General features: G+C 40.9%; 1 protein-coding gene across 6 annotated transcripts in view; it reads right to left on the bottom strand.

Moving 5' to 3' along the window:
• Positions 1 to 12401, bottom strand: part of EXOC6 (exocyst complex component 6) — an 84248-nt gene extending 71847 nt beyond the window's left edge. For 2 of the 6 annotated variants that reach the window (XM_027743134.2, XM_027743135.2), the window contains exon 1: positions 12215 to 12393. In XM_027743134.2, the coding sequence (XP_027598935.1) occupies positions 12215 to 12297 (83 nt within the window). In that variant the 5' untranslated portion in view covers positions 12298 to 12393. Of the gene's footprint in view, positions 1 to 12214 lie in introns of all 6 variants that reach the window. The other 4 variants (XR_005566188.1, XM_039388491.1, XM_039388490.1 and 1 more) reach the window with 4 other exon arrangements.
• Positions 12402 to 12618: the final 217 nt, after the last annotated feature.

Here is a 12618-nt window from a genome sequence, read left to right as displayed (position 1 = left end):
GTGTCCTTAAATGCCTGAGTGCAAATGGGATTGAAAGAGGATGAACATTTCACTAAGGAGAAGGGAAATAAAAAGTTACATGCAAAAAAAAAAATCACATAAGCCCAGAAATTTTTTTAATATATTGACTATGGACTACTAGAAAGGCATACATACAGACTAGTAAGTGTAAAAGGAGAGAAGCCTAAAAATATTTTTTGAAACTTCAGCAAATACCCCAAATTTGCTTTTTTCCTCTTCATCCCCAATTTGCACATCTTTGTTATCTTCTCACTAGAAAATAACAATAACCATAAACCTAAATACAACTTCTCCCATAATCTATTTGGTTTAGCATGGAAAAATAGATTACAAGAATAATCAGAATCAGAACTAAGTAATTTTGTTTCGTATCTATGGCAATAGCTGTAACATTTCAATCAGAAGCAGAAAATAATATGAATTCCTGATTGGTGATAAGTAACTCTGTCAATTAAAAATCATTACTAAAACAGTCTGTTAGACAAAGAAAAAATAATATTTAACAAATCCCATTTTGTTTTTTTTTTAAAATCTATTATTTCTTGAAGGTTTTGGGGTTTGTTTAGAGTGTGTTTTGTTGTTTTAAATGAGTAATGGTTCAATTTTTAATTGCAAATCCATATTCAGAAAAAACAACTCTGAGCTTATGGAGCATTACTATAAATTTTTGAGTGAATAATTTTCTTTCTAGTAATCACTTATGGTAATAGGTTCAGCAGTAAAGACTTTTAAAACAGAACATCTCTTTCAAAAATAGCCAAAAACCCCAGAAAATAGAGGAAAAAAATACCATCTTTTTACAGGATGAAGAAGCTCCTCATTAATGACTTGCCACCTTTCACCACTTTCACACCTCCCTAACCCATCCTGTTCTGTCCCATTTCTAGGATGAATTGCAGGTTCCCCACCCCTGCCCACATTGCCACAAAGTCTTTCATTTCCTGATTACACAAGACATATGAAGCAATTAAAAACTGTATACACACATTCCTCTCAGGATACTGATAACCACTCAGTAAGTGCCAATCAGTTACAACTCCATGAATGCTGTAACAATGATAGGAATTACACACATCTGTACAACAGTTGTAAAAGTTTGACATGGAACGTAAGTCTGACCGTGCAGCTTTTGACCTGCTACAGATGCAAGAGAAAAAGATTCATCTGTAGAGCTTCAGATTAAAAAAGTCAACTGATCACTTTGATCAATTAAAGGAAGGCACAAAAAAAAAAGAAACTCGACCATACACTTTTTATTCAGTTTTTCAAAGTAATACTTAAAACAAAACACACGCAAATAAATCAACTCTCAAATGAAGAACCTGTGCTTATGGAAAATAATTGTTTTGGAATTCATATCGTGCTACCAATGCCGATTTTGTCCTGATGCTAGAGATGCTCTCAACTAGCTCCCATACACAGATTGCAAGAGGTGGCCCACTAGATGTTTGTCCTCTCTCTCTATTTCTCCCTTCACTAAGAAAAAAACCACAAAAAACAAAACCGCCACCAACAAAGAGATATAATAAATAAAATTATAAAACAAAGTACTGATTATCAGTTCACATTTCACAGCAGAGGATGTTCATTAACAGCCATCAGTATTTGCATTTCCATGATGAGTTCAGTGAGATCAGTGCAAGCACAAAACACTGACAACGCAAATTAGGATTCTGCCCCTTAAACAGACCTGTCACTATGACTATAACCATGGCATCCCTAACCACGATACTGTGTCACACACTCCATTTAAGCTGCAATTTCACAGGAAACACTGCAAAGACTTCCTTTGTCCTACAATATACAAAGATATTTTCTGTTTACACAAACTGCAAACTTGGTAGGGATTTTCCATGGAGTAATTTCATATAGGCTGCTGCATGCACCCTTAAATGCTTTATAAAATAATGTCCAGGTGTTTCCTGTAATTCAACTGCAGTTATGGTAATAAGCACATTTCTTAAAACCTAAGCAGCCTTTCAATGCCAAGCGCTACCCAGGGTCCAGTTCTGCCATCCTTATTCATAATTACATCTCACCACTCTATTTAGAAGATCCTATTACATGCCAAAACAATGCAGGAGTCAAGCTAAAAGATTTTATTAATCTTAGTTTAGCTGTTATGCTTTGCTTGCCTGGTTTTCCTGGATGTGCAATTTCTGTGAATTGTTCTCACTAATAGTATCCTGTTTCTATGAGCAGGAAAGGGCCGAGCACAGTTTGTTAGTTAACATTACTTCCTATAAGCAGGGTTCTTGTTCTGTAGTAGCAGCACTACAGCAGTCATTGTTCATGCTGGATAAGCAATGGATCACGCTGATGGCTGTTAATGGACATCCTCTGCAGCGAAACATGAACTGATAATCAGTACACCCAGATTTGCAATAGACTTCCTCCTTCCTGTTTTTACACTGCTGACCAAGGAGATGCCTCTTCCTGCTAAGCCTTTGTGCGACTTACTGATGTATGAAGCAAGAAACTGAAAAACAAGTGCTGCACTAACTTTTTTTTCTCATTTTGTGTTGTAATAGTAGATTAAAAGACAGCAAAGGAAACAGCCCCTTCACTCACTTTGGTACTGGCTATCGCCACATAATGAAATGCCAAGTTTGGCCATCTGTTCCATAGACCTAAATGGATCCAAGTGGAGGTAGTTGGAATCTATTTTATTTCATAGAAAATCAAATAAGAAATTGAAGTCCATAGAGTAATATTCTTATTTTCCCTTAATATTTCCATAGACTGTTTTGTTACATTTTAGTAGCAACGGATTAATCTGTAAACCAAATAGTGAGCTTCTAAGTTCTTTTTGAAAATTTGATCAGATTTCTATTATACATGTTTCAGAAATAATTAGCCATCTCTTACAACCTCTAGCTAATCTGTCATCTTTATCTAGAGCACTTGAGACATAAATACAAGATAAATACATACCAATTGACAAAATAAATTTCATGTCAACAATTTCATATGCCTCTTCATGAGACATGTGAAATAAAACAGAACACTTAATGCCAGAAATGTTAGTTAGTTATTTCAACAAACTTTGAATACCCACACTACACAGATGTAAATATATTATTTCAGAAATTCAAGAAGTTACAGATTGAATAAAATGTACAGTAATTAAAGTTTCAAAATCAATTGGATTAAGAATGTATTCTATTTAATACTGATCAAACCAAATAATTCTTTGATAACACATATTCCTCTGCAAACATAACCAAAGCATGTATTTTGCAATAATTTTATATTATTAATTTTTGTTAACTCTATGAGCTCCCATAGCCTATACATAGAAAATCATCATATATTTTTTACTCATGCAAAACAGCAGCCTGCACTGTATATACTTTGCACATCTACCAGGATCACTGAAGAAAACAAAAGATGACTTCTAAAAAAAGTCTGCTTTCTATTCAGAAGCCGAACTGAAACTAACTCACAGAGTTTCTCTCTGTTAGGAAGAAATTAAGACTGCTGAAGCAACTGACTTACTCCAGTCCTCTGCCTGCTCAATAAACAGACTAAGAAAACCTGTTCATTTCTTAGGGAAAGGTGACACTTGAGCATGCCACAGAAACTCCACTTTTCAAGAGGAGGTAGCACACATTGGCTAACTGCTTACAGCTTCCTAAGTTTATGAAACAAAATAGAACAAATATACAGTATAAAACAGTATTTACTATGTTACTTTTATGTTGAAATTAAAACCCAGAAGAAAACATTGCCTCAATGAATAAAAGGGGGTAAAGAGCCTTCAAAGTCACTCTATGCATCAGGTAGTGCACAAACTGTGAAAGTGCCAGTGAGAGCTGCTACCAAAAGAAACATCTAAATGCCTGTAGTAGAAAGGAGAGCATATTAAAATTGAAGTATGTGATACTTGAAAGTTGAAACAATTCTTTTTGAAATGTCTCAAAAGTATCCCCTAGGTACATATAAAACAGTATATGCATTATTCATTTTGTATTACTCTGATTCACAGAAGGATTGCAAGCTACTCTCACTGAAATATTGCAAGACACAGTGAAAATCCCACCCACTGTATTAGAATCAAACACCTTTCTCATGTTATATCAAAAAAAAAATCCCCAGCATCTTTTTTAGGTCTTCTCTGTCAAATCCCATGTCTTTCCATCAAGGCTGATGCACTCTTAAAATCTGCTTCCTTCCTTCTTAGTACCTCTGTCAGTGATTAAGTTCCCTACTAGTTTGCTATTACTGGCAAAGGTTGAGGTACTGGAAGGGCTTCAGCCAGGCTCCAGGAGATCATTAACTCCTTCATGCACAGCACACAGTTTGTCAGGTGTACAAATAATTCCATAGTAGACAAGTACCAGATGAGGAAGAGATGCATTGCTGAACATACTTTAAGCTGAACATCAATTTGAGAATTCTGTCATTGTTATATCAAGGTCTATGGTGACAGGGATTAGATGTGAGCATTTCAACCACGACCAGAAAATAGCCAGCATGGCTGGCAACAGTTAGATTTTATAACTAGCCATAGCAAGTCCTTCAGTAAGATAAAATCTCATGTGATTACTTGATGCTGATGCAGAGCTATGTTAACGTTTTTGAACAAGTTATTACTTAATCATTTATTACAACCCATAGAAATAGTTTCCTATTTGCAAATCCATTCCGGGCACTATCCTAGAAGCATTATTTAAGAAATATTAATCCTCATAGATTTGTATTAACTCATTTTAGTAGTATAATATATAAAACGCAACATGACAAAACTTGCTTAATGAGTCACTGTAATTTCAGCCTTGTATGTGCAAACGCTCTTAACACTTAGTCAAAATCAGACTCATATTTAATTGAATTATGCTAAGGCTCCCTCAGGCAGCCATTGGTATTGAGGAAATTGCAAAGTCTCGGAGCAATGGTTCAGCAACACACAAAAAAAGCTGGATTACAGGCTGTGCTGCTGGCTTTCCAAAAAAATCTCCAAGAAAATAAGTACCCATGTGACTGGCATTTGTGAAGGATGTAAAATTATGCACTTCCTATGCACATGGCAGGTTCAAAATCTGGGTCACCAGACACTAAATAAAATCAACTTGAGGAAGAAATCAATGAAGAGATGACAGGAATAAGAACTGACTTTCCTGAATTTAACTGAGATAAGAGCTTATGCACAAGCATAAGCTGTTCCTATGATGAGAAGGCTAAATTTAGATGAAACACCTATTAAGTACACTATTCTGGATCTCTCAGCAGATGATACCTCTATTTTAAAAGCTTTAATGTATTTTGAAACTTGTTTCCTAAACACTGGGACAATTTCAACTCTTTGGTAATGCCTGTGAAATTGGAGGGAGCTATTTCAGAACCATTTACACAGGTTACTAGCTAGGTTAAAACTTCACTTGGCATTTGCCCATTTGGAAATCACAGCAAGAACTGAGTCAGAAGCTGATGCATGAACACTTAAAAGATCAAGATAACTTGATTTGCAGACACATATTTCATGATGAACTGAATCAGCACTGAACCTAAAGATTTTTTCACAACAGAAAAATGCAGTGCAGATATGATTACCCACAAACAGTTTCGGGCTTAATAAAAAGTTCAGAAGTAATATGTTGAAACTTGTAGCAATGCAAGTGAATCCTCACCTTCTAAAATACTTTTGCTGCCAATGACAAATCTGACTGAAATATCGGGCTAGTCTGTGGAAAAATCAGAGCTGCAGTTCTGCTCTGAATGCCAGATTAATCAGTCTACAGCACACACACTTCTTATGCCCTTTTGACTCTATATAATAGACTAGTGATAAAAAACAATGCTCCTTCATGGTAATATACATCAAATAGACAATTGCTTTATCTGACTGTTGCCTTTGAACCTAAACATTTGGAATACCATCAAATCCTGCACCAAGTAACAAAATCTGCAACTGACACTACAAGCAAGCCTCTGGTTTTTCAGGATACACTTTTCACAGCAAGCAGGCCATTCTCCTCACTCCCTAACAACCCAGTTACAAAACAGGAGTTCACTATTACAATAAAGATAAACTGGTATATAAATATATGCGCTGGTTTGGGCTGGGATAAAGTTAATTTTCTTCACAGTAGCTAGTATGGGGTTGTGTTTTGGGTTTGTGCTATATTATCAATATAATAATATCACACAGAGATAATAGAGATGTTGTTATTGCTGAGCACGTTTTGTGCTGCCACGTTCATGAGGAGGCTGGAGATGCAGGGGAGGTTGAGAGGAGACATGGCCAAGACAGGTGACCCCAACTGACCAAAGGGATATTCCAGACCATATGAGATCATGCTCAGTACATAAAGTGGGAGGAAGAAGGAGGAAAGGGAGGAGTTTGGAGCCATGGTGTTTGTGTTCCCAAGTCACCACTATGTGTGATGGGGCTCTGCTCTCCTGGAGATGGCTGAACACCTGCCTGCCCATGGGAAGCAGAGAATCAATTCCACGTTTTGCTTGTGTGTGTAGCCTTTGCGTTCCTTGTTAAACTGTCTTTATCTCAACCCAGTAGTTTTCCAGCTTTTATCGTTCTGATTCTCTCCCCCATCCTGCAGGTGGGGGAGTCAACAAGCGGCTCTGTGGTGCTTGGCTGCTGGTGGGGGTTAAACCACAACAATATACATAAAAGTACACTCTGTGACCTGATGCAAAAAAGACCACAGCTATCATACAAGGAATTTCCAGCTTTTTGGGCTACTTTGTAACTTCAGTTTGAAAGGGAACTAGGAATGAAGCACATTAACTTGAAAACTGAGCAGGACTCGAAGACAGACCATTAATAAAGATATAGACTACTTATTTTCAAACCAATAGCTTACAATTTTGTAAGAAACTATTATACTGTTTGAAATTGAAATACGTGATCAAACCATTGAAATTCTGATTTAAAGCACTGGCTGATGATCTCAGAGTCCTCTTATGTTTGCTCTGTATGCTGGCTCATACTCCAAAACCAAAAAAAATGAAAACACAGAAAAATGCCTTTAGACAATCCTACCCGACAAGTAAGACCACAGGGCAAAAATGAAGGCAACCACAATTTGTCATTGGATAACCACATCACAAATCCCAACAGCCCACAGGTACTCAGAAAATGTATTTCCCTGTCTGCAACTGTGTTAATGCTGTACTATCTTCCCACATTTTGAGAAGTCATTCATACTGCCTATGTTACTGCTTACTAAGTGTTGTGCTAAGGATTCAGAACCACATAGCTAAAGTGTGCCTGCTAGTAACAGTAATGTACACTTTCAATAAAACAAGTTACACTGAGGTTTCAGAGCATTTAGGTGCTTTGCGCACTTGTCTTTGGACAGGTCCCCTCAACGGATACAAAATATCTCCAAAATACAAATTATGGACCCCATCTTGACAGCAGAGTAAAAGCAGCAGAATTAGACTCTCACTCCACATTTCTGCCTCTCAATTTTCTTAGAGACTTTGATTAGGAAAGGACAAAATAATCTTGCTTATTCTTCTAATGATGTCTTACTGAAATGTGCCTTTCACCTTCAGCTTTTCTGCAACACAAGGATAGAAGTTCAGGATGAACAGTTATCAGTTAGTTGTAACACTTCACCCATACTCATTTATGAGTCTCATAACAAATGTACATCCAACATCCAAACTGTTTAACTTAAATGAGAAAAAAGCAGCACCATGCAAAAGTGATTATGCTTTGCAGCCGGGTGGCTCGCTGCTGCTTTTACCAGTGCAATGCAGTCCTAGACCAGTGGAAGGTCACTGCAGCAAACTGCAGCATCAGACAAATGCCTCAACCAAACAGCTCTTGGGGGCACGATTCCCGCAGCCAGAGACAATAAGCCAGTGAGATGTCTTCAGAGGAGGCCCTCTAGTAACTCTGCAAAGAAGTTTCACGGCCAGCACAACTTAGAGCAACCTACAAGATGCTCTAACATCTACCAGGCAACAGCTTGGTGATGACAGATTTCAGGAACAGAGAAGCTGCTCAAAAGCATTTTTATGCTGACTTTTTAGGAGTGCTTTCCGAGCTGCAACTGTGGGTTAAAGCCACAGAGCACATCCCACTTACAGACACATCAACAGACATAGCACCTCCTTATCAACTTCACCTTAGCTACAAAATTGCCATCATCGAGTCCCACATAATTTTTATATTTAATTTTACTTTTGTATTACTGTTCAGTCATCGGACTGTGGGCAGGGAGGTCATCCTCTGACAGGAGGATCACAGAACACTGCAGACTCAGCGATGCAAAGCTCACGAGATGAAGTGTTCAGAGAAAGTCTGCGATATGCTTACACAACACACTGCCAAGCTAGAGTTTAAGAGTTAATTAATTTATTTTTTAAAAAGGCTTTGAAACACATTACCACAAACTCAAAGAGACTCGTAACTACAGTATATCAGGACACCAGCAGAACAACTTCTACTCTGTTGAGCTACACTTTGACCTATTTCAATCAACCAAAAACTAACCATCATATAAGGTCAATTATTTTCTTCTGAACAGAATCTATCTTTTTAGTTTCCCCAGCATATCCAACTGACTATTCAAGAAGTCCGAAGACAATCTTAAAAACTGACTCTTGAAATTCTGTTAGTACATATTTATATGGAGTTCAGTGAGGGCCTGAAAGTTTTTTTGTTATTAACTTTTTAATTTATCTTTTTTTGAGAGAGAGAATATAGGAATTGCCTTTCTTTCTTTTTGTCTTTTTCCACTTCCTTTAAAAAGATAAAAAATGTGCTGATAATTCTCCCTGGGTTTGCAAAGCCCAAAAGTATGTGACGTGAATTACAAGATATTAACGTGTTATATAAAAAGGTGAGAGTGATGAGCCTTTAACAGGTGTTGTCACTAATCTCATTTTGTTAGCCATTAAAGCTAAAAAGATGTTGATAAAAGTTTCAGTCTGATGAAAAAAAAATTAATCCTGGCTTGCTATATGCAGTCTGCCTGTTTAATGAATGGCATGCTATACAGTTGTTTAAGTTTCATTTATAATGATTCAGCATGTGTTACTGAATTTAGAGATGCAAGTAAAATACCAGCAATTTTAAATCAATAATTAATTCAGTTAAAATCTAAAAAGAAAATTAATGTAATCAAATCCAATCTCTTCCATTTCATATTTCTTGAGATGTGGAGCAATCTTTAGGACCTAACTTACTCTCCTAAATAGTAAATAATCCGAATTGTACCAGCTGTACCTTGATTCCTCCTATAAAGGACTGCATTTCACATTCTTCTATATGGGTAGATCTCAACACTAGAAAATCACCTGCAAGATCAGTCTGTATGTTATTTCTTACCTGTACATTATACACAAACCCATTATATATCAATAAATGCTGCTATTTTTTATATCATGAGAACAAGTGCTGTCATTTTTGTAGCAGGGTAGGAAACAGCACCCTGGCAGGGACAGCTATGCCAAACTAGCAAACAGAACCCTGCAGAAAAACAAGAGCAGAAATGTGTTTCCATGGAATCTACATACAGCCCACAAAAAATATTACACTTCTTTTATGAAGCATGGATGCACTAGGAAGACATTAAGATCTTGATATGAACAATTAAGGATAAGTCATACCTTGTATATCCCTACACCTCATGCTACTTATCCAAACCGCTCATTTTGAGCCCCTTCTTTTGTTCTGCTATTTAAGTAGGTACGTTGGTACTTTCTTTCATGTGACAATGCTATAAATATTCTCCCAGCACTACAGACCACAGATTACGAAAACATTCCATTTCACATAATGAAATGAATGTAATTTCAGTCATTACATGAGACAACTGGCTTCAATGGCTTCTCTGACTGGAAATCAATGGATCACTTTATGTTGTAGTCTTACACAACTCAATATAATTACTCAATTCATTTCTTTGATTCATATTGTCTAGCAAGTAAAACTTAGATCTCACACAGAAAATAACGTTCCATTTTACGTTCACGCTTCTGTTCACTGAAATAGATCTTGAAATTAGTTGCGGGATTTTAGACTTCTCAGTTTTGCCCAGCAATTCACAAATTTTAACAGACATAGCTGAGCAAATAGGTACAGTTTTGATTTTAAACACTGCTATTCTTATGAAGTAGCAGGATATTACTGTGATGTTGACACTTCTTTCAAAACACTCTGCCAGGTGTAACCATTCTTTAGCCTCATTTTTTTAATTTGAAATTGAACACTAGAACATACAATCTTTTCCAAAAAAGACTGGGGCCCCTTAAAGTCAGCAATGCAAAATTCCCCTACTGGAAAGCTAGTGAGATAACAAGACAGACAAGACAGATGAGACACAAATAGAAGAAAGGACAGGAACATGCAAAGAAATTAAGAAATTAAATGTCCATATTTATAAAAACTTTGCACATTTTAAATGCTTAATACGGATAAGAGATTTATATAGTCCCTTCCCCATCCACACTTGTGGGTCCCAAACATGCCTTCTTCTACTGTGTAGCCTGATTCTCTGTCCTTTACACAACATACTGTGATTAAGCTCTATCCTGGAGAAGGTAGCAAAACTGCAATTATATTTAATATTTTGTTGCTAAGTTTTTTGTTTTGGTGTGTTTTTTTCCAGACATCAGCCTCAGCCTGCCTGGGCATGTTAACTGAAACATGGCTAAACTGCCTCCAGGGACAACTCAATCTAGTTTCTCTCAGCCTGAGCTCTCAGTCTCACAAGTGAAGCTCCTTGTGATGCTCAGTTTCAGCATCTCCACTCTGTACTCCCAATACTAGCTGTGTTTAAAGAACACGAGGGGAGATTAGAGTGCAGTTTGCTCCAAGCTGACCTCCAAGACCAGACTGACCTGACAAGCAGTCCCTGTGTGGACCACCCTACTATCTGGGGTCTTGGAGGATTGATTAGCCCCAGCCTCACACAAATGCCCAGACCGCCACCTTCCACACTGCTCTGGAGGGCCCACTGTAGACACACGCAGCCAACCTCAATAGCATTTGCTGTGAAGTGCAAAATGATCCATTTCGTATGCAACATAAATTTCTCTTCCATCAGTTCTCAGCACAGGGTTCCTCATCTCCGTACCCTGCATTCACCCTTTTCCAGCCCTGTCCACGCTCTCCAGCAGGCACCATTCCTGCTCCAGGAAAAGCAAGCAGCGCCACGCTCACCACTGTGCAGCATGCTGCCACACAAACTGCCTTTTCCAGTTCTCTGCAAACAGGCACTCTGTATCTTCTCAGAGGGAAGAATTCACAGTTCTCTCTCCCCTGTTTGGTAGCATCCATGCTTTTTCACTTCCTTCTCTAATCAGGGAATCATCAACACAGCTCCAGGATGAAGATTCCCTTTCCCAGTGTGTCTCCTCCATTACTCATTTCACTCTCTCCAGGCCCTGCGCTTCTCTCCCCATCTCTCTCTCACGTTCCCCTCTTAACAGGAAAGGTTATGCAAAACCTTTTTTTCAACATGCAGGCTATGGTATTTGGCAGTATGTGGAACTGGAGGGAGAAGGAAAAAAACAAACCACTGAAGTCATGGCACATCAGAAACGCTCTAAACACTGTCACATCTCCAGGAGGAGGCTGACCAGGGCAGGATGTTTCAGACCGCATCATTAAAAGCTGCACAGAGGAGCACTGCAATACCCGCCCACGACACGGTTTCGGTCCCGTTCCCAGCACCGAGCCGGGGGTACCGGCACACCCCAGGGAGATGCCTCGTGTCCAAGCGCGGGGCAGGAAAGGCCGGCACTGGGTTACAGCGGGCGCCCCGAGCCTGGCCGAGCCTGGCCACCGCGTCCCGAGGCCGCGCTCCTCGCCCCGCTGCTTCCCCAACACACAATGCCCGGGAGCGGCCAGCCCAGGGCCGGGGCACGGCCGCCACATACGCTCGGCTCCCCTCCCCTGTCAGCGCCGCGGCCCGGGGTGACAGCCCCGCTCCCTGCCCGCGCCGCACCGGCCCCGTCCCTCCGCCCCGCCGGGCCCGGGGCAGGGGGCAGCGGTCGAGCTCCCGCGGGGCGGCCCCGGGGGCTGCCCGTCCCCTCCGCGCCCGGAGCGGCCGCTCCCGCCGGCGGCACTGCGGGCGGCCCCGCGCCGTCCCTGGGGAGCAGCTGTCAGAGAGCGCGGCCGGGCCGGGCCGCGGCTCCCCGGGCCGGCGGGCGGGCAGGGCGGGGGAGCTTCGCCTGGCGGCGGCGGCGCCGCCGCGGCCCCCGCGCCCCGCACCTCAGGGTGGGTCCCACGCAGGCCGTGTCGGTGCTCTCGATCTCCTGCAGGATCCGATCATGCTCGGGGAGACTCTCCGCCATCTTGGATGGGAGGGACCCGGCGGCCGCGCCGCGGCGGGAGGTGCCGGGGAGGGACCTGGGGAGGGAGGAGCGGCCGCGGAGCCGGGAGTTGGGAGTCGCTGGGGAAGGTTCCCCGGTGCGGAAGGGGCGAGGGCGGCGGTGAGGACAGAGGGGAAGGGGTTGGAAAGGACGAGCGGGTCGCACCACACCCGCGCGATTCGTCCCAGCTCGCCGGTGCCCCGCCGCCCCTGTCAGGGGAAGGGCTGCGCCGGGAACATCCCGGGAGCCCGGCAAAGCCCCTCCGTCCCCCCGGGCATCTCCAAGCGTTGGTGTCCGGCAGAG

Source organism: Pipra filicauda, unplaced genomic scaffold (assembly GCF_003945595.2).
Source record: "Pipra filicauda isolate LSUMZ 115617 unplaced genomic scaffold, ASM394559v2 scaffold659_size178264_pilon, whole genome shotgun sequence".
Lineage (NCBI taxonomy): Eukaryota > Metazoa > Chordata > Aves > Passeriformes > Pipridae > Pipra > Pipra filicauda.
This window is presented reverse-complemented; position numbering and strand designations above follow the sequence as displayed.